The sequence below is a fragment of the Paramisgurnus dabryanus genome, chromosome 7, assembly GCF_030506205.2.
Source record: "Paramisgurnus dabryanus chromosome 7, PD_genome_1.1, whole genome shotgun sequence".
NCBI lineage: Eukaryota > Metazoa > Chordata > Actinopteri > Cypriniformes > Cobitidae > Paramisgurnus > Paramisgurnus dabryanus.
In genome coordinates, this window is record NC_133343.1 from 19,503,925 (window position 1) to 19,530,246 (window position 26,322).

At 36.8% G+C, this 26,322-nt stretch overlaps 1 protein-coding gene across 10 annotated transcripts in view; it reads left to right on the forward strand.

Moving 5' to 3' along the window:
- The window catches only part of lrrc7 (leucine rich repeat containing 7), a 136,302-nt gene that overhangs the window by 35,576 nt on the left and 74,404 nt on the right, over positions 1 to 26,322 (forward strand). For 7 of the 10 annotated variants that reach the window (XM_065240406.2, XM_065240426.2, XM_065240425.2 and 4 more), the window contains exon 1: positions 16,258 to 16,863. The exons of 1 other annotated variant lie outside the window; for it this stretch is intronic. In XM_065240406.2, the coding sequence (XP_065096478.1) occupies positions 16,839 to 16,863 (25 nt within the window). In that variant the 5' untranslated portion in view covers positions 16,258 to 16,838. Of the gene's footprint in view, positions 1 to 16,256; positions 16,864 to 26,322 lie in introns of those variants that run through there. 2 more of the 10 variants (XM_065240422.2, XM_065240430.2) reach the window with 2 other exon arrangements.

Here is a 26,322-nt window from a genome sequence, read left to right on the forward strand (position 1 = left end):
GCAACTGGAGTTTCTGAAAATCATCGCCCTAGCATGAGTTTCATAAAAATTCGGTTTCTGTCCCCTAATACTGCATTTGCGTGTAGCCGCATAGAAAAATCTCTGGTTTTAAAAATACCCATGAACATGTGGAAATGGCCTTTAGTTTAGTTCATGGATATCTCTACTAGATAGATAAATAAGGTGTATTAATTAAGGGAGACAACAAAATGAAAAATGTGCATAGCAGAGGGCCTTTATGACTGGAAATGAGAACCACTGGCAACTTTACAATGTACTAACTGCCCAGCACTTTTCAGAAGAAACATTTTGCTCTGTTCTTCAAATTCAGAAAGTGACAATTTGATTGTATTTGTGTAGGACTAAAGAGAAAACGCTTGTGCAGTTTTATTCAGAGGTCATTGTAATTCCATTCAATCATATTTCCAAAATGACTGGCTTCAGGGCTAGCAAAGACGAATATGCCGTCGAGTCACGTTAATAGATCAGATCTCCCTCCATGCTCTTATGTAGATCAGTGGGACCTGTTGCCATGGCAACAGCGGCAGATGGAGCATAGCTACACCTCAGTAGCATGGATAGAAGAGAAAGCCTGGAGTCCCTGAAGAGGCAATGTGGTAGGTGGTGTAACACTAGTTTCTGCAGTCAGCCCCCTCTTCCTCTCAGACACCCACTCTTACCAGTCTGTGTCAGTTTCTTCCTGTGAGTAAGGTCTTATGAACACTTTTCTGGTGTTGATATGTGGTGTTTATTGAATTATACGTTATTCTAAACGTTTGCGTTTACATTACCACTGTTTGAGTGCATATCCCTATTCCGGAAAAGTCATGTGAGAAAATATAAGGCTCACTGTACTGTCCTGGATTCACATGATTTGTTTTTGAATTTAAATTAATGCAGTGAAATTGGCTTCTCGCTGGTAGCTCAGAGTAAGGATTATAAACAGTTGTTGCAGGCATACATATTCTTTCATTACAATAATTACAAATTATGGAGAGCATGCAATGCCATTATAGTAGGCTAATGAAACACATTTTGGGATCATGCTCCCGTCAAGATTTTAAAGGACTGATCATTTAGGTGTTTAGAAAGAAGGTGATTTATTCTAATTCTCTTATATGGAGATTGATTTCGAGATGGGATTTTCATGGTTAAACCTTATTAGCCTTTACAGTGTTTCCATGACATTCCACTTGGATTCTCTCCATTACTTCCCACAATGTTTCCATGGCATCACACACATACCTACAGTGTTAGCTTATCTGCCAGGTTCACTTCAAGGAGGTTTATAAAACCTGAGGACAGCTAATGTTAGCATTCCTGCTTTCCTTCCGATGTTCCACCATCCACCAGCCAAACGTTGACCCCTTGGTTCTTATAAGTAAATCGTTCAGATATAAGGAATAATATGCAGTCAGAATGTTGTTATTGCAGAAAAAAAAACGTAAAAACAAAACACAGTCAAAATGTTACTCTGAATGACCGACTGTATTATCACTCATATTACAAGACTTGCCACATACTTGAACGCATTATGAAACATAATTATTTAAAATATAATATTTTCAAATTTTTATTTGTGATACCTTATTTTATTTGTGATACCTATAAGATAACACATATGTGTAACAGTTCCAATATGCCACTGTCTTCTCTCCAGCATTGTTTTTCACAGGGTGAATAACTGAATGCTTTCTCATATTATTACTACTCCTGGCTAAGGTTTCACACTTCCATGCTGAGTCTGGCAGTATCTCAGGTCTGCTGGGTGAGGCTAGTAGCCTTCTTGTCTTTTAAACCTTCATTATACCAGTGTGTCAGCTGATGGGCCTTTATCACAATTGAGGCCATCACTTACACTAGGCTCAACCTACGCAGGCTCACTGGAATTATGTACCTCTCTGCCTATATTTCTAGATAACCTGAAATACATTGCTCCTTGTACATATTGTTTCATTTTTCCATTGGAGTGTCCACTAGGCACTTTTAGGCGCCTAGCTTTTTTCAGTTTTGTTGCGGGTTCATTCAAGATTGCAAAGCAGACAATACTTAACATTATAGCATGCTTGCATGCTTGTATGACTGCGGCACATAAATGTTTGATGTATTCACTGTTAGGATGAATTGTGTTCGGCCGTGGTATTTCAAAAACTACAAAATTGACAGTTATGAATGATCAAAATACGCCTGTATGTAAGGACACCATAAGTCGCTTAGGCCGGTGACAAACCGGCTGCGTGGCGTTTTCTGTTGCGTGTCAGTTGCGTGCCAAGGGCTGGCACACTGCTGCTGCTGTAGGTGACATAGAGGGAGGCCGTCGACAGACCAGGCATAAATGTAAAGCCTACTAATAAAGGACGGCAAAATAGACTATGTTTGACAGGTGCAATATTTAAAAATCTATAATTATTTTTTTATTATTTTTTTAAATTACATTTATATCTGAATTTATGTCAACCTATAGACTTTCAAACATTAAAATGTCATTAATTAATATGTATTTTGTACAAAATGACATATACACATATTTTCCTCTTCTATTTTGCCTGGAAACGCTTGAACACGCTTGCGCGTCGCGTTAAAAATAGGCATCGATTCTATTTCTAGAATGCACGCGTTTTCCGCTCGGCTAGAGCCGCATACACAAAAGAACTACAGAGCACTGTTGAAACCTGAATGAACTGTACTGTCCCTGCAACCCCTGGATTATAATTCCTTGGTATTGATTAGGATTAGAATTATTTGTATTTTCAGTGTTTATGTTTTTGGTTCCTTTCAAGGATTAAATCTGTCTGTAATAATTATGCTTGGAAATTATTATGCTTGGCAATTGCAACAGTGCCCGTTTCTAATCATCACACACACAAAACAATGGTCTATATCTCTCAAACTGCAGGAAATGCTGGTGAAGCAATGCAAATCTGCAGTCATCCATTAATAAAAAAAATGTATGTAATATTACGCAGTAAAAGATAATGGTCCTTCATATTCCCGTTCCATCCTGTATCACTAATGGGTGATATTTCACTTGTTGAGCGTAGAGGCTAATTAAACTTCACAACACAAACAATGCAAATGACTAAACATTTATTAAACATTGTGTCTTGGGTTGATTTATAATGAAATTACCCATTAAAAAGGGTTTTTCTCCATCATTTAATGTTTGTTTGTGTGTGTGCTCTGCTTGCAGTAGCTCCAATCAGCTCATGTTTCTATCAGAAGTCTTATAATGTAGAATTGAGCAGCTCAGATGCAAAAGCCACTAAATGCCAGCGCTGTCAAAAATGAGATAATGAGAAACGTTTTATCAGTTCATCAAATACCTTCGCTTCAAATCCGCTTTATCCCAGCCTCAGGCCATTCAGAAATAGGCTTATACTTTTGGGAAAGAATCTTCTAAACACCACATCAATGTTTGTGCAAGTCCTGTAAGTGCATGAAAGATGAATTGGATGAATGACGGAGCGCGGACCACATACAAATGTATCTACCTTGTGGAGTACTTGGACCTGAATACAACCTGAATGTGGCAGTCACATGGATCACAGCGCCCCCTAACTTGTGGTTCAGTTTCCTTATTTTTACATTCTGACTTTCATTATTTGCAATGTTTTAGTTTCATCTTAAGTAATTTCGCAATTGTTTACTATGTCCACAGAAGTGGATTTTTTTTTAGAAGTGGAGGATTTTGCAAAAACAAAAAAAAAAAACACGTGGGGGTGGGTTTGCAACAAAAGACAGTCAAAACCAGTGAAATGACTAAAGTGACATTTGTGAAAATAAGACATTTCAATTACTGTTTAAAAAGAATTTTCATTGTTATTAATGTGAAATTACCGAACCTGATCCAACTTTGCAGATTTTTTTCAATATATTTCAATACATTTTTTTTATAATATGACATTATATTTACAAATGATTAAAGGAAAACATCACAATTTTTTAATATTGTACTATGTTCTTACCTCAACTTAGATGAATTAATATATACCTATCTTTTTTCAATGCATGCACTTTTAATCTTTGTACAGCACTTGAATGTGTTGGCATTTAGCATAGCCCTATTTATTCCTATGGCTCCAAACAAAAATGTATTTTGTGCAACCATACTTACTCGTGTAACTTCTCATGTAACAGTATTTAAATCGGAAAAACATAGAAAGTGTTTGGTGGCTTCTAAATTCATCCCTTTTTGTAGCCATAGGAATGAATGGGGCTAGGCTAAATGCTAACACATTCACGAGGCGCTAAACAAAAATTAAATGTGCATGCATTGATAAAAGATAGGTATGTATTTATTCATCTAAGTTGAGGTAAGAACTTAGTAAAATATTGAAAAACGGTGGTGTTTTCCTTTAAACCAAATAGTGTATTCATGACATTTGAACTAATAGTCTTAAAACTGAAAGTAAACTGGTTTTCCTCATGGAAGGTCTGCATTTGTTAAATATTAGCAAATAAAACCCACTTCACGTTGGGTCCTGATCACACTGTCGGGCTTATTTCAGCAAAAACAACTAGCTGGCTATACATTACCCCTTACTTATGACAGGATGCTCTGTAATGCTTGATTCTGATTGGCCAGTGGTGACTTTCTGAGGTTTGTTGTTCACAAATAACAAGCACCTAAAACTAATAACACAGCTTCATCCGGGTGCAATTTATTATACAAAAAAACATTTAATATAAATATGCATAATTAATAACATTTATGAGATAGCATTTATGACATTTCATTTACAAATGATTTGTCTTGTTTGAAATGTTTGTCTTGTTTGAACTTTGAACTTGAACACACCTTGGCTTAAAGACATTAGAAAACATAATTTTTCCATGCAGATAATTTGGATTTTTTTGGTAAATAAGCTAATAATATATAATAATATATATAAAATATAATCAATATTTTACGTAATTACAGTATCTTTACTCATAGGGCAAGTATCACTGTAATAAGTAGGATAACATCCCGCCAGACACCTGTTGTCACAAATAAATCCCTAAAGGGTGATTCAAGACCCCTCCATTTCGCGATGGGGTCCTGATCACCCTGTTGATTTGTTATTATGCGATAACAATTATTTTTACATTATCACTGTACATTATGTAAATAATCAAATCAATGTTAACGTGCTAACATTGACAGCCCTTGAAAGTATACCAATCCAGGGCATACAGCAAAGAGTTTCCATTACATTACAGTTTACTTGTTTCCTTTGATATTCAGAGTTGACTTTTAACTTTTCTGAGCTCTTTCCTCCAAACAAATCAGATGGGATATCTAGTTTGAAATAGACACAGTTGTTGGGCTAATCCTGTTTCCTGAACAGAATGAATCCTCCCTAATAATTAAACAATAACAAAAGAGAAGGGAGACAGTGACTTGGAGCACCCTAGAGACCATTCTTGGAATACTTTGAGTGTGGCATTGCCAAATAGAATTGCCCTGCCAGGCAGACAAGTGATTAACCAGTCTGCTTCAGACAGCTGAGATTAGCAGAGATATGTGCTTACACACAAAACATTTGTTTGCCTTTAAATCCATTTGGCCCCATGCAGTTGCTCAATGCAGTTTTGCAAAGGTGAATTACATTACTGTGCATTTCCCGCTCTGGGCATCAGGATACTATGTTATATTCATGCCATCTGTTACACAAGCCGATCTGACACAAATATGCATCTGTTCTACTAGCATGTTAATATTATCCCGGCAACTAGTGACAAATCGCAATGTTGATTCCAAAGTTTCCTTTTGTACCTGGTGTAACTGCAAATTCTTGTATGTAGATAATATACAGTATAGACAAGCTTTATAACACTGCATGTATTGGCATTTTACCACAGCTCGTCTAATCTAATTTAGCTACCTAATCTAATTTAGTCAGCCAGTTTCATTATTTCTGTGGGAAACTAAATGTAGGTACATTGTTAACCAGGTGCTGATAAAGATGCAAGCCTGCTTTTATCCACTATTTAGCTTTTTTGAAGACTCTGGACCTAGTTTCTAATCCTGTTGTCCTAGACTTTCTTTTTGGGCACTTTATCCATCTCCTCAGCTCTTACCCAGAAAGAATGGAGAGCAGGATGAGGTTGCTATGGCAACAGAGAGCCCACAGGGAAGCTAAGTACAAATAGTGTTGCAGGGTTGAGATTCCTGCTTTAGATGGTGTGCTGAATTGTCCCTCAAAAGTGTGCTTCAGAAGCTTTATTAACATTAGCTTTCTGTACAATTTTGCATTTTATTCATAAACATATAAAATTCATCATGCTTGGCCATTAATACATGATCACATACTATCCTCAAGCTATTCAGTAGACAGTGATTGTTTTTTGGAAACTCTCTATCCGCACTATTGCACCTGCATAATGGAGATATTGGCATGTCATCAATTTTAGGGTAAACACACATTATTAAGTCTGTTTCAGAAACACTGAAGGAATTCGCTCATGCATATACAGTATGCTGTGAATAGATACAGCATTAGCATTAATGCTCAGCTCTCTGGCTAGCATATCTGCACTGTTTCCACAGTGACACTCACAATGCAGAAAAAAGCATTATTCATAGAGCAGACAAACAGCAATGCACCCAGGGTAGAGACAACGTATACTCCTAGAACTAAAAGGACACCACAGAAATGCTGTGTTGCAGCTTGAGGAAAAGTACAGCCCTGTCCCTAAACCAGGAATAAAGCACTGCATCCAGGGCATTGCCTCTTTGCAAGTAATATAGCACTGAATCTGGAATATAGCAGTGATAGACGAGTTCATTGCTGTCCTTATTTAATTCCACAGGTGAATCCGATGTGTAGGTCTTCGATCTGAAGCAATGAACCTGCTGAAAAAAACAGCATACCAGCAAGCCCAGCATATGTTGTGTTTTGGTGCTGGTTTAGCTGGTGTTCACTAGCATTAGCACCAGCTAAACCAGCACCAAACCAGCATTAGCACCAGCATCCCATGCTGGTCATACGAGCAAGACCAGCATATGTTGTGTTTTGGTGCTGGTATGCTGGTGACCACCAGCTAAACCAGCATAGACCAGCATAATTCCCATGCTGGTCCATGCTGGTTTAATGATGTTTTTTCAGCAGGGGAGTGACCAATTGCGGTTTACACAAGAACGTTACAGCTTTATACCATGGGTGCAGCAGACACAATGATATTACATATCGCCCGAAAATAGTCCCCAGCTAGTTACACAATGTAACTACAGAAGAGATCAATTTGAAATAGGAAAAATATTGAAACTCTTTGGTTATTTTTGTGTGCGATGCTAATGGTACAATTAGATTCAATGAATTATGCTAAGCTATGCTACAAGTGTTACGCCAGACCCGGAGATCAGCTGAATGCATTCCAAAACTGTAAAACTCAAAGGGCCCTATCTTGCACCCAGCGCAATTGACTTTGTCAGTGACGCATGTATCATTCGTATTTTGCGCCGGCGCACAGCGGGGTTTTTCCCTCCACAGATGCACGTCAGCAAACTAGGGAATGAACTTGCGCTCCCTGGGCGGTTCAGCGCAAAAAGGAGGCGTGTTGCGGCGCAAACCATCTCTTATGCTATTTTGCAGTTTCAAAAAACAATTGCGCTACTAACCAAAAAAAACTAGTCTAAAGTCAGTGGCGCGTTGCGCGTGGTTCATTATGCTATTTTAAGGGCGCATGCTTGACCATAATGTATAGCGTGCACAACGCGCATACACTTTGCTTATCTAATCTACACAGATGCAACAGTTATTTTTGCAAATCATAAATTGTTACACTTAAAAATATTAATACACGAGATAAGGGGAAACATAGTGGTGAGCATTGTGGTGATATTTTTTATTTATTCTCATGCAAATAACGATTAAAATATTTTCATAACTTTGTTGTGTGGCTGTATTACGTTTATTTTATGTAAATAATAGTTAAAATGTTTTCATAAGAAACCTTAATGTATATGAACTTGATTTGTAAGAGTACTTTGGGGTTGGACCTTGCTTGCGTTTCTTGGGTCCGATTTCAAAGCCCCCAAACCCTTTCAGCGGTGAGGGTGGACGCAGCGATGTCCTCTGCTGGCGTCAAGTCCTGAGGCAGATCCACCTCCCGTTACATGGCGTGCCCGATTTATGCTGGCAAGCGTGGGATTCCCCCGTACAAGAACGTGGGTCTCCTCGGCTGTAAACCGCTCCTGGCGTGCACCTGGTAAATCCGTCATAATAATAGCAACCCGCCATGGAACTTGCGCCCTTGCGTTTAAAGGGAATGTTGGCTAGCGTTCTGATTGGTTTATTTGACGTTACGCCCAAACCACACCTATGAATAATGAACCTACTTCAGACCAACCTCTTATTGATTTGCGCCCGGCGCAAGAGTTATTTCTCACGCCGGGAAAATAGCAACAGCGCCCAAGATCCGCCCACAAACTCACTTGCGCGTTGCGCTTCGCACTTGCGTTTCAGATCGTTAAAATAGAGCCCAAAATGTTTAAACTTCTAAAGTCTAACGCTTGATGCAAAGCTCGTGAAAACATGTAATTATCTCGTAATTATCTCTATGTGTGTGGCTTGTCATGTCAAATATGTGTTTAGCGCATCGTGTGAACCTATGTGCATCACGTGTCATGCCAAAATGGGTGCTTGCTGCAGACGCTTCAAAGGGGTTTATGATAAAAGAGACGCTCACATTTGCCAGATACTCGCTTAATCTCATGCGTAATCATAGTTTAGTGTTATGTATAGTATTTTGTAAGCTTAAGCATCTCTTTTATCATGAACCCTTTCAACGTGTGTGCAGCAAGCACATATTTTGACATGACGTATGATGCACATAGGTTAACATGATGCACTGAACACATATTTTGACATGACGAGCCACACACATGAAACATTGTATCATTTGCGGAGTCACCATCCGCAAATGACACAATGTTAGCTACAAATCCTTGAATTCTTGCTTGGCTGCCAACTCTCTTTTACTGCTGTGATGCATGCTTACCATTTCGCCTCATCTTAAGGAAACCAAAACATTTTTATTTTCAACAAATATTCGAAATTTTGTACCACAGGTCAGTTTAAGCACCATCAAGGGATGCGTTTCCCAAAAGCATCGTTAGCCAACTAAAGTCTTGTTAACATTTTTCAACGATTTGGTGTTTTCCCGAAACAATAGTTCAAACGAGTATTCGCAAACTGCATAGCAAACTTATGTGGCATAAATGACAGCTCTCCAGCTGTGGTTAGAAGCATAGTTCCTTGTTATTATGACAAGAAGACTTACATTGATTATGCCTTTGAACAAAACAAGCAAGCAACATGCAGTGCATTCTATATCCATTATACTAAATAAATACAAAGTCCATTTTAAAGGAAAACACCACCGTTTTTTAATATTGTACTATGTTCTTACCTCAACTTAGATGAATTGATACATACCTATCTTTTTTCAATGCGTGCACTTTTAATCTTTGTACAGCGCTTCTTGAATGTGTTGGCATTTAGCCTAGCTCCATTCATTCCTATGGCTCCAAACAAAAGTTTTCTTTTGTGCCACCATACTTACTCGTGTAACTACTCATGTAACAGTCTTCAAATAGGGAAAACATTGTAGTGTTTGGTGGCTTTTAAATTCATCCATGTTTGAAGTCATAGGTATGAATGGAGCTAGGCTAAATGTTAACACATTCATGAGGCGTTGTACAAAGAATAAAAGTGCACGCATTGAAAAAAGATTAATTTGTAAGAACATAGTAAAATATTGAAAAACGGTGGTGTTTTCCTTTAAGTCTTTTAGTTTGTAAACAGAATTAAAGTGCTGGCTTGAGTGACGTAAGAGGAAACTTCTGCATGAATTAAATATATTGAAATAAAACAATAAAGGACTGCATCAATGTCTTCCGATGCAATATACGTTATTTAAAGCAATAATCTGATATAAATATGATTAATCTATTTGAACAGTTCAATTAGTACAACTACATGTATATTGTTGATCCAACATGGTTCAGATGATGTTTAAGTTCCTATGTTTTTGGCAAAACAGTCTTGACTAGGTAGTTTCTCCGACTATTCATTCGTTAATCAGTAAGCTACCTCATTGTTTGGGAAACGCATCCCAGACCAATAAACAAACAAACACAGACAGGAAGTTAACTTCGTGCCAGGCATGTAACCATTACAATGCGTGTGCGTCTGATAAAACCGTCTATACAAAGAAAGTAGACAAGTGACATATGCTGCCGAGCAGAGTTCTGCTTTACTCAGATTTATATAACAATACTTTTTAATTTAACTCAAGTGTAGTCTCCAAGAACGCTTTTATAGTCTTTCGAAATGCAGCCAAATAACATAATAAAGACTTAAAATGCTTAAAAAAAGGAAACATTAAGCAGTTCTGAAATTTTATAAATTACATTTAAAGTAATTTCTTCTTACTGTTATTTTTAATAAAAATTCAGAATTAACCAAAGGTTTGGGGGTTGAATTGGCTTCAAGTGAACAAGCCGTATTGACTGTCTGCCCCAAGAACCAATGCCTAAAATGCTAGTGGCGTGATAGACTACAGAAAGACTATGTTGAGCTTTCCATTGGTTTAGAGACACAACAAATGGTGCAGGTCCAGAGGTAAAGCACATGGATGTAACTGCAATGCTAGTGATGGATCTAAAAGCTTGTGGAATAAACATGGTGATTTTGTTTCACATTGGGTTATGACATGGTTCCCACACTTTTTCCTGTGTATTATGATGTTATGTGACAGCAAAGAAAGGTGAAATAGACCTGTTATTGCTGCAGAGTCACCTCACAAACAATCTGTTTTATCAGACAGTTTAGGGAATTGAAGACTCCATTTAGGAGTAGCAGAAATATGCCTTGGGGGCCTTTTCGAACAAAAATATTTTTACCTCAGTGACTAGGAGGCAAACAAGCATACCTACTTGCAGGCCCAGAAAGTGATGAAAAAGAAATGTTTTCAGAAACAGAGTAAAGAAGAAGCGGGTGAAAGTGTTGTTGTATAATACATTTGATTGTTTGAAACCACACACTGTTTTAAAGAGCGCCTATTTCTTTGCTAAAACAACTTTATTTTGTGTATTTGGTAATTGGTATAATAAAATGCGTTTACGTGGTTTATGGTTAAAAATTGTTTTCCACATACCGTACATTTCTGTAGCTCCAGATATCCTGCTTTCCTCAAACACATTGATTTTGTACAAAACTCATTCATCTGAAAAGCGTTGTGTCCCTGATTGGCCAGCTAATCTGTGCGTTGTGACTGGCCTAAATACCTTTGACGTTAGCTGGAAATGTGATGCTCCTTATCATGTTTGAAAGATTTGGTCACAGTTCAATGCTGATTATTTTACAGGTTAAGATTATCAGATTATCTTTTTGACTGTGTGTCAAAGTGGGAGGAATTATGATAATGTCGGTCTTGTCCATGTCAACAGGCCCAGGAAATAAACTGTTGCCTACTATTCGTGTGTTTGTTGTAGTCCAAGAAAAGAGATTTACATTGCCAATTTACAACCAATCGTCCCCACAACGATAGGAATACCAGTATTTTTGTTACCTTGTAGGGACATTTTGAGGTCCCCATGAGGAAACAGAATGATATTTCTTGAAAATGTGAAGTAGCAGAAAGTTTTCTGTGATGGTTGGGGTTAGGGTTTGGGTTAGGGGAAGGGAATATAATACACAGTTTGTACAGTATAAAATGCATTACGTCTATGGAATGGTCCCCACAAAACATGGAAACCTGAATGTGTGTGTGTGTGTGTGTGTGTGTGTGTGTGTGTGTGTGGGTTGGTCTATGTGGTTTATGGGGACATGAATAGTGTATAATGACATGTTTATTATGCTATAAAGGTCCCCATAAGCAGTGTCCCCATAAACGGAAAAGCTAAAAAAACATACTAAATGGTAGTTTTTCATAGATTAAAGACTGGCAACAGGTTTTTGTGACATTGGGGTTAGGGATTGGGGTAGGCAAGGGGAATAGAATATAACAATTTGGACAGTATAAAATGCATTGCGTCTATGGAGATGTCCCCGTAAACCACATACACCAACATTTGTGTGTGTGTGTGTCTTAATTTATTTTGGTTTCTTAATGATCACTTAATAATTTATGAGAAAAGCAGAAGGATGGGCTTTAAAAATGGACAGAGTTACCAGCCATGCTGGGATTAATTAAAAATCAATGAATTGTCATGGGGTCTAAATTCATTCAGTATTACTTGTGGAATTAGGTACTCAATTGTTTCGCCTCTTAGAATAATCTACATGGGCAAAAGTGAAAAACATCAGAAATTAAGGGGATAATTGACCCAAAAATGAAAATTCTGTCATCATTTACCCTCATGTTGTCCTAAACCTGTTTGAGTTTCTTCAATCTGTTGAATACAGTACAAAATAATATATTTTGGGTGAACTATTCCTTTATGGATATGTATTACAGCAGTGGTTCCCTAACTTTTTCAGCGTGTGACCCCCTTGTGTACAGTGCATTCCTTCGCGGCCCCCCAAAGACAATTTGTGACAAAAAACTAAAAACTAAAACATAAAAAAAACCATTAAATTACACAAAAAAGTTGTGCTTTTGGTTAGTAGCCTTATTTTTTTTAGGTTTAGTTACACATAATTCATGATAAATTAATGTATTTCATAAAATGTCATAAAACGGCCCCCAGTTTGAAAACCACTGTATTACAGTATGATGAGCAAGATGAGCTATGCTGTGTTTGCAGTACTGCTTTCTAAATTAATAAAGGAAAACACCAACCTTTTTCCAATATTTTACTATGTTCTTACCTCAACTTAGACGAATAATACATCCCTATCTTTTTCAGTGCGTGCACTTAATCTTTGTACAGCACGTCGTGAATGTGTTAGCATTTAGCCTAGCCCCATTCATTCCTTAGGATCCAAACAGGGATGAATTTAGAAGCCACCAAACACTTCCATGTTTTTCCTATTTTCAGACTGTTACATGAGTAGTAACACGAGTAAGGTGGCACAAAATGATGACTAACTGCTCTTCCGTTATAGTTCTTATTTTTTATCCATTTAAAAAATCACCACGTTTTATTTTGTGCACCCATACTTACTCTTGTAACTACTCATGTAGTAGGAAAGCATGAAAGTGTTTGGTGGCTTCTAAATTCATACCTGTTTGGACCCTAAGGAATGAATGGGGCTAGGCTAAATGCTAACACATTCACGACGTGCTGTATAAAGATTTAGTGCTTGAGGTAAGAACATAGTAAAATATTGAAAAACAGTGGTGTTTTCCTTTAATAGAATTTGTACATTGAATGTGGACAATTTAAACGCTTTAACAAGTTTAATCACTGATCATGTTTGTAGCATGTCCACAAAATAAATAGAAAGTAAATAATAAATGTGCATGGATGAGTACGTAAGCAGGGGGAAAGTAAATCCATTTGTACATTTATTGCACTTCCTTTATAAACTCAGAATTGCGCTTGTTTGGCCTAATTGTATTTTATGGTGTAATTTATCTGATCTGTTCTATTCTATACATTCAAGGTTGACTTTTAGGTAAATGAATTTGAATCAGAGCCTGGTTAGAGACAAGAGAGATAAATCTCTGCATTTGTTATGTGTAGCAGTAGCAGGTACATTTCACTGTCACTTCAGAGCATTCACTTCAGTTAGCTGATCTGACAGCCATATGAAACCGAGAAGACTCCCAGCAGCAGCATACAGTATTTAAAGCACATAACGTTTGAGGTGCTGTGCCAAGATCCTGATCTCAGCATTAAAAGGCCCCAGTAGATAGAAATGGGCTGTGCAGATCTTTAATGAAGTAGTCACTACTTGAGTATCCCTGTGGGGATTTTTATGAAACCAAAAAATGCAAATGAGTCCAGTGTTACTGCAGTGGTTGTTCAGCAATGTACCACCTAAGTCTGGCTTAAAGGCACATAAAAAGTATTTACATATGAACATCAGGAGGGTTTATGGTAGGAGTTCCACCTACATAGTGATATTAGCTGGTTGGGGCAGATACTGTAAAACATATTTCAAATACTGAGATGTTTTGGGTGTACACAAAGTAAAGCATATTGGTAATTCTAGCTATTTAATTGCAATAACATGTCTCTAAATGTGACGTGCACCCCAATTAAGCACTGTAAGCAAAGAAAAAGAATGACAATACAATGTAGCATTATTAATGTTACATTATTCAATGTCATATAAGAATATAAATTATTCATTAAAACATAAAAGCCTTTGTTTTATCTTTGTAATATGTGAAATTGATGATGAATCTGCCCTCTCCTTCAATTCAAACACATACAGTACATGATAAATGCAGCACTTTAAGTACTTGGACCAGAACATCAAGTATACTTAAATGTTTTTCTTAGAAGCAGCTGACCATGTTGGCTAATTCATTTAGCAAATAAAGCAAAGTCTGCTTTTTGGAAAAGATGTTGACTTGTCAATAATTATAGGAAGGGAACTCAAATGAATGTCCTTGACAGCACAGCCTTGTCATTTGATACACATTTCAGAGAAATCTCTTAGAAATTCATTTTTGAGAAAGCCTTTACTTTGTTTAGTGGTAGTTTGTAAATTGATGGATGGCGACTGGCAACCCAGAAAAAGGTAGTAGTTCTGTTCTTATAGTGTTTTAGACAGTTGGGATAAGACAATGATTTATGCAAATACAGAAATGCGAAAAACCAACATATTCTAAAAAAGAATAAAGAATGTTTCCAATCTCCCAATCCCTTCCCATTGTTATTGATTTTAAAGTTTACACCCAGACTCTATGGTGATTTGGCAATTCAGCTTTTACACTCTAGCCAAAATAGGCAAATGCCAACATGGCCATGTTGCATTGCATGCCCCCATCATCCAAAAAATAAACATTGGCTAAAGGAAATGTAACTAACATTTAATAACCTGTAAGAATAATTAATACATTTAATTGTTTGATTATAATAACGTTGTTGATATTGGCATTTCACGAACTGACAAGGATGCAGCACAGAATAATAATATTTTGCATATTAAACAGATTAAAAGACAAGTAACAGATTAATGGACGCTTCTTTGATTTTTAGGGTTGCATGCAAAATCTTTTTGGCTCAAAAAACCAAGGGGGCACGTGCCCCCTCAGTTTGAACTGGCATGACGCCTCTGAGCATATGCATGAAAAAGTTATGGTCCGAAGGAAAATTCTTAGTTTCTGGCAGATCTGTTTTAAACCACTATTGATAATAACTTACAATAAGACATCCCTTACAAAAAATCCAACAGTGTAAGCTTTTTTCAATGTATTTTATGCATATATCTTGTAGTGTATTGTTTTCTTCTGTCTTGCACTGTTTGCACTATAGGCTGGATAACATCTCATTTCACTATGTACTGCACTGCTATCTACTGTATGGATAAAATTGACCATACAGTAGGCTACTTGACTTGACTTAAAGTAGAAAGTAATTGAAATCCAAACTGTTCAAGTGTCGACAACAAATTTGACTGAGCTAAAAGGAGTGGGGTTCATTCTAATATATTTTTTTAATCTATTATCTCTTCTCAGATTCAGGAATTGTAACCCAGCGTATTCAACAATACTGAATAATCATAGTTTAAAGTAATTTCAAACTTCTGGCTTCTCATTTATTTATTTATGTTCAGACTGGCATTATTTGACTTTCACTTATATCTGTCTTTCAGGTACTGAGCGGGCATATTGCATGTTTACTTTAAGTTTTTTATTTTATTAACTTCTTACGAGGGAATAATAAATTCCCTCGTAGCTTATGTCACTAAAACAAATTCCTGGTATGTGCAAGCATACTTGGCAATAAAGCTCTTTCTGATTCTGATTCTGATTCTAATTAAAGATCCGTCTTTCTGTTGTCATTTTAAGAAAGACAAACCAAATTTAGCTTTTACATTTACAGTACGCTGGTAACCATGGTAACCAAAGTGTCAAGTTTTCAGATATTGATGACAATAGTGATAAATATAGTAACTATAACATGGTAAGCTACAGCAAAAAGTTTGGTTACCATGGCAACGTTTTGTAAAGTAGTGGGAAGACATTAATCTACATTCCACAATTCTTTTCTGTCTCCAAGAAGGTACGTGGATGACCAACCGTGTTGTGATGACAGATGAGCAGTGTCGTTCGCGCGTACAGACCTTTCACGTCATGCTGGTTTTCCTCTCTCACTTTCTCTCACTCTCTCCTCCGCACAGTCCCTGTCTCATTCAGACCACTCCCCTCCTCTCCCCCTATCATCATCCCCTCAGATGATCAAACTCTCCGGTACCGGGGACAGCGTCTCGCGCTGCGCTCGTGCGATCCCGAGGAACTGCCTCGCGCGGAACCGCTGTCTCACCGAGCTGGATTTTATTCACTGAATCTGCACAAGATGGACAGGGAACAAGAGGAAATGCACAGGCCGTAACTATTCTGTCACGACACTGTACTTGCAATGACAGAGACGTCTAGGTGTTTCATTGAATATGCGCAGCGAGAAAAGCAAATACGATGTAATCGTTGGCAATGAACTTGAATTTCCATTCCTCCTCAGTAAATGGGAGGACATGGCTAAATACACAAATTCATGAACGCCTTAAAACAGTTTCTTTTTGCGTCGTATCGATAGGGCATCAGTAGAAGAGTTTGTCAGTGTACAGCGCATTATGTCCGTTCAGTACTGCATTGATGTAAGGGAAACGATGGAGGAGCGGAGAACAGACTGCACCGTCGTGTGATGTTTCACTTCAGAGCTCTGCATCAGCAACACAGCCTCGGTCATCGGATTATTGTTGGAGTACGATACAATCTGTAGAAATAGTCTAATGGACAATTGCTCAACGATTCAGTGTAAGTAATCGTTTATTGCTAATCGCATGATAATATTAAAATGCAGTCTCTTAAAATGCTTTATACAGTATATGCACTATAGATTCAGATTGTACGAACAGGTTGGGTAGTCTCATTAATAGGGCTCAGTAGCATAGCATTTGTAGTGATTTTAGAGCTTGACATTTAGTCAAATCACAATCTTGCAGATGTCTTTAAAAACAGTACTGCAAAACTCAAACATGCTAATAACAATATTTATTGGATTAATTTTTTTCTATATTTCTATCATTTCATAAAGTTCATCATGACACAAAGGCCAAAATTTATGATGCCACCTCATTATAGTTAAGGCTAAAACAAAATACCATAATGAATGTGAAAGGTCCCATATTATCTATTACTGTTATATACAGTACACCTTTATATATAAATAAAACATGTTTTTTTCACTTACATATCTGGGAATGTTCTGCCTTTTTCTGTTTCTGCTTAGCCTATAACTTCTTTAGTTTTGTCCCAAAAAGTTTTGCCAAAAATATTTTTTTTAAGGCTGTGTCCGCATTCGTTTAATGAAAAAATATCCATAAACAATTATTGTTAGCTAATTACTGGAATAATCTATTATGGCATAGGCCTAACAATGACATTGAAATCGTGCACTTCCTGGCACATTTAAGCAGATGTTACTTACCGCAGTTGCTGTGAATGAAATAACTTGGCCTATTTAGAGAGACAGAACTATTACCTCTTAACATGCTTATCTGCCATAACCGAGAAGTTATGTATGCTGCAGATAAGTTGGTGGACAGGTGTAAGCATATTAGGGGTGGTAATATACAATTTTTTCCCAGAGAAACGGGACCGTAGCGGATGTGATGGCCGAACAATAGCTGAGTGGCATGGCTGGTGGAAAGATGTTTGTATGATGGGCCTTGTGGCTGTCAAGAGATAAATAGCCCTCCGCTAGCAAGGGAGGGAGTTGGAAGGCCTGCTGGATCTATTCCAGAGTGCAGGCTGTCACCAAGGGCACTGATATGTACTGTCCTGCTGCCAAATGCCAGCCACTGTCTGTGTATCAAAGAGAAAAACGAATATGATTTCCCACTTTTTCAAGCAGGAGCCTTCAGTTGTGCATCTAAAAAAGTCCAATCAGCACAATAGGATTTGGGCTGCAGCTGGTATGTGTCTGTTTTGGCCTGATACCTGCTGAGTACGGTCTTGTCTTATGTGAATATCTCATCAGTTGCTATTATTACAGAAATAAGCAAAAGGAACATTGCAGATGTTTTGAATGATAATAAATGAGAGTCCTTGCAACATCCTGCCAGTCTCAAGATGCCAGTGTACAACTACAGTACATTCTTTAAAACTAAGGTGCGTAATGACGCTGTAGAAGAAAGTCTTTGACTTTATTGTTTTATAAAGAACATTTACTTTTTGTTCAACATGATCTCACAAAGTTCCGTGGGATAGTCACGGAATTTTTTGCTCATTTTTCCGTGGCATTCTCACGGATCTCCGCATATTTCCGTGGCCCTGCCACAGACTTTCTTTTCCGTGGCATTCTCACGGATTGGTTACTCAACTGCTTTTTCCTATTTTCAAACCATTGTCGCTTCGGTTTAGGGTTAGATTTGGTGTTTGCGTTAGTTTGTCACTTTAAATATTGGTTTATACTATTTTTTCTGATGTATTCTTTTATATTATCTAAACTTTAATCAATTGTTGCCTGGCGTTGGGGTTAGAGTTGGGTTTGGGTAGGGATGTCATTTTATGTAAATCTAACCCTAAACCGAAGCGACAATGGTAAGAAAATAGGACAAAACAGTTGAGTTACCAATCCGTGAGAATGCCACGGAAAAGAAAGTCCGTGGCAGGGCCACGGAAATATGCGGAGATCCGTGAGAATGCCACGGAAAAATGAGCAAAAAATTCCGTGACTATGCCACGGAAATTCGTGAGATCAGGTTGTTTTGTTTCATATAATGTTCTTTGTGGTGAGAGAGGTACTTTAGACTTTGAAAAAGAAGAAAGAAATGGTTCATTAAGAAGTTTTGACTGAGGTATTCTTAGGGGAACCAAAAATGGTTCTTCTATGACATCACTCTGAAGCACATTTTGTAGCACTTTTATTTTTAAGACTCTAGCCTTTAGTCTCTCTACTTTGTATGTCTAAGGTGGGATTTGTAATACAGAAGTTGTCCTTTAAATCACATGAGGTTTAACTAAGCTCCTAATATTTATGTATAAAGAAATAACAATAGAAACGAATGAGCGGCAATTGCCATAAAAGAGTTTAGTAGCATAGCTCAGATCATTTGGTTTTGGAAATAGGATGAGAAATATTTGTGCTCATATATTTGAGTTTTGATTATAGACTTTGGTGCCTGAGCAAATTTGTGCAGTTTGAGGCGTTAAAATCTCTTTTGAAACCCTGAAGGAGACGTGTGAGATTACTGCGTTCGGAGAAGCAGGAGACCTATTTATTCTTGTTGCTTTCTAGGAGAAGCAAATAGGATCTTTGTCATTTTTCTTTCCTGTTTGTCTCAAGCTGCTTGGCTTCCTCCTAAGAAACTAAAACACACTATAATTTTTCAATAATGTGCCATGTCACCCGTGTGATGTCTCAATGATTTCCGCAGAATATGAAGTGTTATGTAATTCTGCCGTCCTTGGAGGCTTTAGTTATGCTCTTTGTATGCCAGTAAGATGCACAGCGTACTGCATGCTTTCACATTGATGGTACATTACATTGGCTTGTAGACAGTTGTGCCCTGTTCTGTTTTCTGAGGATTTCTTGCAATGTAGACTATTTTTACTGCCTTTGGCTACCATTACTTCAAGCTCAGAAGTGGCTTTATGAGTCCAATTCATAAATGTCCATTTTTTGAGCAGTTTTCATGTACTCAGGCACTTGTCCGTAAAAAACGCAGACCTTTCTTTTATTCTGTTTCATTCCAAAAATGGAACCGTGTCACTCATTTATCATTTCCGTCATAGTAAATCTTCATAAAAGTAATTTGCTAAATGGGCTTTATATTTGCACTTTAAGTGTCAGTCCTTGTGTCTTGCATGTTGAGATTGTATGCAACATTGTAAGGCATGTAAGTGATGAGCAAGAAACATAGTTCAATCCATTATCAGTACTGGTGTGTCTACAGACTTGCCGCAACACTTCTCACGAATTAATAATAAAATCTGCTGAAGCTAAACTTGCATATGCGTTTCTAACTGATCTCATTGTTGCAATGGCTTATATTGGTGTTACCTAATGCATTCAGGTTTATTCAGTTATTTAAAAAATATTTTTAATCCAACATTAGTTAATTTAAAAACATGCATGGTGACACAATAGAACCAACCAAAAGCTGATTAAGAGGAATTGAAGTTGTTATGTTAGAAGAGCATTAGTGCAGTGCAAAGAGAGATTAGCCTATGTTTCACTTGAACACTTTTGGAGCAGGTCTGAACAATACTGATATGTCGTCGGTAAAGTTTTCTTGTCTTGGAAAAGAATGATTTGTCAAAATTTCTTCTGTTTTACGGTCCTTCATGTTTATGCTGTGTCCTCCTAGGTTCTTCTAAAGTTTTTGTCTATTATCAGCAGTAGTCTATGCGGTCAACAGTCTAGGAAGAACATAGTATTTGTACAGTGTACAGGTCACAAGTGCATCTGCATCCAGGACAGTCAGAGACTCGACTTCGAGCAAACTCCTCTAAACACTTCACCAAAATTAAAGGAAGAGTTGGGCTGAAGGCAGAAAATATCACTGAAGATAACTTTTTATACTTTTGCTTGATGATTGACATTAAAGGAGATTAAGCTTCTTCCAAATTAGCATTTTGAGCTGGAAATAATTTATTTTGAACTTTATTACAATTTGTATCAAAATTTTTAAATTATTTTTGTAGTTGTTCCTGTGCACGTTAGGCTGATCTTTGCTGAATTAAATTTGCTAATATTTGGGGCCTTCTTGTAACATAAAATGTGTTTTTTTACTAGTTTGAGCCTGATGCAGTTATTATTATTTTCACGTCCAGCATCACATTGATCAAATAGCAAATGCATTTTCGCTCATTTAAGCGTGCTGGCTTAAAAACGAGGTGTGTTCTGGCGCATTGTTAACGCGTTGCTATTTTGAGGCAACTAAAATAGACTACGCCATTGACCAACTAAAAACCTGGTCTAAAGTCAATGGCGCAATATTGTTTTTGTTATTTAAAGAGCGCATTAGTAATATGCGCCTTTAAACGGGATGACAATGCGCGTTTGTTTATTACACACATGACAGCACACAAAGATTTTTAAAAATTAAAAGATTAAAATGTAAAAGATTATTATTGGACATAAATGAGGACAGTTTACAGGACTTAGCTAAGCTAAGATGGTACCTGTAGCCTGATAAACAGATTTTAAAACGTGCTAATATGTAATTTTTTAAAATGCTACTCCACGGATTTATTGTATATTATGACTTTGTACCTTTGGATATGGTGAGATGGGAACCATTATTTAGTAATATATTTGTAATAACAATTTTTCCGCTTACAAACTCTGCCATATAAATAGGCAATTAGTGCAAAATAGTGCAACTGGCTTTTAAAAGGGATGAGAGATGAGACTCATTGGTTTATTAAACGTTATGCCCAAAACACACCCATTACTCATTACAAGGATACACTCAAAAAAATAAAAAGTTGGATTTACTTAAAAAAACTTCGTCAAGTGGGTTCCACATAGCTTTGTTAAGTAATGTCAACAAATAAAATGTAAGTTGTATTTACTAATAAAGTTTGTGTAAAATTGACAATTTAAATGTTGCATGGACTAAAGAAATCCTAGTAAAGTCACTATTATGAAATATTTAATTGATGACAACAAAATTTAAAATAATGATTTAATAACTCCATAACAATGAATCAATCAATCAGAGTGCAGCTGCTCAATACAACCTTTATTTAAAGGAATATTCAATTTTCTTAAAAGAAAAATCCAGATAATTTACTCACCACAATGTCATCCAAAATGTTGATGTCTTTCTTTGTGCAGTCGAGATGAAATTATGTTTTTTGAGGAAAACATTGCAGGATTTTTCTCATTTTAATGGACTTTAATAGACACCAACAATTAACACTTAATTCAACACTTAACAGTTTTTTTCAACGGAGTTTCAAAGGACTCTAAACGATCCCAAACGAGGCATAAGGGTCTTATCTAGCAAAACAATTGTCATTTTTGATAAGAAAAATTACAAATATACACTTTTAAAGCACAACTTTTCGATTAGGTCCGGTCCAGCGTGACCTAACGTAAATGCGTAGTGACGTAGGGAGGTCACGTGTTACATATATAAAACGCACATTTGCGGACCATTGTAAACAATAAACTGACACAAAGACATTAATTAGTATCAGTTGACATACAACAACGTAGGAACGGTCCTCTTTCACCACATTTGTAAACACTGAGGCGGAGTTTCACGTTCGTCCTCTGTGACCTCTTGACGTGATGACGTATTGCGTCGGGTCACGCTAGTGCATGACGACCGGATCTAAACGAGAAGTTGTGCTTTAAAAGTGGATATTTGTTATTTTTATTGTCAAAAATGACAATCATTTTGCTAGATAAGACTCTTATGCCTCGTTTGGGATCGTTTAGAGTCCTTTGAAACTCCGTTGAAAAAACTGTTAAGTGTTGAGTTAAGTGTTAAGTGATGGTGTCCATTAAAATGAGAAAAATCCTGCAATGTTTTCCTCAAAAAACATAATTTCTTCTCGACTGATCAAAGAAAGACATCAACATTTTGGATGACATGGTGGTGAGTAAATTATCTGGATTTTTCTTTTAAGAAAATGGAATATTCCTTTAATTACAGTTTATCAAACATATCACAAACATATTTGAAATGCAATGTTACATTTCAAACCATTCGTTGGTTTGTTTTGTTCTAAAATATATCAGAACAAGTTCATTGACTGCAAGAGGGTGCCAGAACAACACTTTACCCATAATAAACTGCAGCATCATCAGCCAATGAGATGCAAGTCTGTATTGGTTTTATTAATCTGTTTCTTTTACGCAACAATGTTATATTGGCTGAACAAATAATTTTGAAGTAAAGCTGACAAGACACAGTCTTTTGTTGAAAATACTAAGTTAAAGTAATTATATGCAGTTACATGTGTTTGTTAAGTGAACAAGAAATTATTTAGTAAAACTGACTCCAACCAAGTTCATTTTTTTGAGTGGAACAACTCTTTTAGACATTTTCCCCATCCTTAAAATAGCAAAAGTGGATTCGGACACGCCCTTAGTGCACTTGTGCCATACTCTTTAGACCATGCGCCTAGATTGTTAAAATAGGGCACATAATGTCATCTTAGATAGAATACAGAGTCTACAGATTATTAAAGATACTTAAAAACTCTATGTAAGGGCATACAAGTTTAACAAAATCAGTGAATTTATTACTTTGGCTCAAACCCTTTTTTAAACTCATTTTATTGCTAATCAATAATGATTTTGACTACTATAAAGATAATTGATTCTCTCTCCTTTGCTTAGTGCATTAGCTCCTGGCAGCTACAAAGCACTACACAACTAAGATTTTATAAAACAGATGATTTCAGTTATTAAGTATAGATGGTGCTAAGCAGTCTTCGTGTTGAAGTCAGGCTGTCCTGAAGGCTTTTATTCACTTCCAGATGGTGTGGATTTTGTTGAAAATGTTCCCTTTTTAATTGTATTTACATGACTTGACAGTTGTACTGTGTTTGCCAGCTTATTTAGTCAGTATATTAACAAAAACTACTGCTTTTTTTCTTCTGTTATTAATAATCACAAAACATCACTTTCAAAACGTGTCTGCATCAACTCAACTCTGTTTGCAAGACCCAAGCACTTGAGGTTTGTGACAGTGAGACCTACAAGTCAAGAAATTATAAAAATGGAAAAAAAACATGGTTTTGGTCAGCTATATTGCCATTTTGTATTTAATTGTATACTGATGCTGAATGCTTTGTCGAATTAACAAAACTGGAACAATTTGAACATGGAAGCATCAGTGATATTTTGAAAGTATGCTATCACTGACTTTCTTGAAGTTCATCTTGTTAGGCTTAGCCCTGGTCATTGCTGCCTACAGTGTTTTTACATGTATGTGCATTCTTTTCATGGGATGTTTCTGGGAGCACATCCACTTAAAAAAATCACATTACTGGAAATGTAAATATTGTTTGGTTTGTGTACATGGATCGTATCGTATGTGTTTGTATATGATGATGATCTACTCAATGATCATCTTTTATAAGCTTGTTGTAAAATTTCCATTTCTAATGACTATTTTCATCTTCATTGTATTCTGTGAGTACCCAAGACAGAAATATATAATGGATTGATGCGTGCTTTAGAAGCATTATAATAATATCATCTTACTTTAGGTGATTGTGTAGCTTTTTCTTTTGAAGTATCCTTGTGCCTTTTCTTTTTTAATACTGAAGCAATCAAAAGTAAGTAGGTCAGAGTTAAATATGGCAGATTATGTATTTTAAGAAATAATACATAATGTGATGAATCCATGTATGCGGCTGCATGTGTGTGGACTAATGACATATGGCACATCATTTCAACACCTTTAATTTCCACCATTTGCACTTTCCAGATGAACTACAGTATCTAAGAATGTGTTTACGCTTATTGTGAAAAACCATGTTTGCAGTTACTTAACTTCTTGTTGAATTATAACTTTGATTATTATTTCCATACAAATCTTTATCAAGGTGTTTGTGTGCAATGCATGCACTGTATATTCTATGTTAATTTGGGTCTTTGATGGCTGCATTCCCTATGGAAGCTTTATTTTTATGCCACCTAAGTTGGGATGTTCTAAGTTGGCATTGCATTTTAGCTTCTGCACAAAAGAAACAAGGAATTTTCGTTTGAGAGCACATGACTATGCACTTCACATGCCAGTTTAATGCACATAGACATGAAAGATTACTGTTTCTTATACAAGACTCTAGGAATAAAGGAAGAAAAAGAATAAAGTGCATCACTTTTTAATCCATTACTTGAGTGAGTGTTTTACGCCTCACTGCGTCAGACATGAAATCTTAATTAGACTTTTGTTTAAGTACTGTCAAGTGCTCTGCTTACATTGAGGATTGATGGTCAGTTGTGATGTTCATCTTAGATTTTCATGTTATAGAGTATAAGACAGTTGAGACAGTTTTACCCCAAGGAGAATTAAGTTATTTGTTTCAAACACACTTTCATCTTTTATTGAAGGAACGCTTCACACCAGAAAGAAAGTTCTGTTATCATTTAGGCCATGTGTCCATCAAAGTGTGGATGCTTTAGAGAGCTTTGGAGGTGTTTCAGCTGAGATGAGTTCTGGTTGCTGAGATACTATATCATTCTATTTAAGCAGATGCTTTATCCAAATTGACATCACAGGAGTGAGAAAAACAAAGGAGTAATTTTAGCCTGACGTTGTCATACTCAATTCTAGTCAGAATTTGAGTCTGATACCGCTCCATTGAGCTATAATTATGAGGCGTGTCTCAACCGAAAAATGCCTCTGCACTCAATTGGATAGACCTACGACCAATCAGAGCAACGGGGTGTGAGACGTATGTTGAAATGACGTATTTGCAGCTTGACCGAACTGCTAGTTATTTCGCTACGACACACACTACAAGTCTGAGTTTGCGAACGTACATCAACACCTACTATGTTTACAACATTTCATTTATATCACATTAAGTCATACAGTAAGACTATCTCTTACCATTTGTACATTAGTTGAACTTCATCCACGACGATACCCATTACGTTTGCTTGTTATATCCATCTCGTCGTGCACACCGAGTTGCATCGCCGTGATACCCATTTTAGTTGCTTCTTTAACTTGATCTTTCATAAGTGCGACAACTTTTGTCGAATCCCGTAGGACGGCAAAAACATCAACAAATGCCTTGCTCGCGTTTCTCTGTTCCTCTTTTAAAATCAATGCTCTGTCGATATCTTTTAGAACAGACTCAATGTCAGAGTCCACACATCTGATTTCTACCGCGGCAGCCATTTCGTTGTAAACAACAGATTCAACAGCAACACACGCGCTCTTTGGTGACGTGGTTGATTTACGTTACTGATCATCTGTCCATCATCATATAAAGCCCGCCCTGACAATTTGATTGGTTCGACCAGCTTTGGGTCGAGCATAGTAGCAACTCAACGGTGAAACTCCAGACCGATCTTCCCGTTCCTCAAAATGTTGTGGGCGGGGCTAAGATCGGCTGGCACCCAGGCTAGAGTAATTTGTCTTAGGGAGGCAATTATGTGGGAACGCTATACAAAGTTACTCTCAGCTAATAAAGTTTCAGCATTTTCTAGGGCAGGTTTACACAACAATTGTAGTAGAAACAGAAAGTTTTTGCCTTTGCATTTTTTTTTAACAATTTACTTACTACATGCAC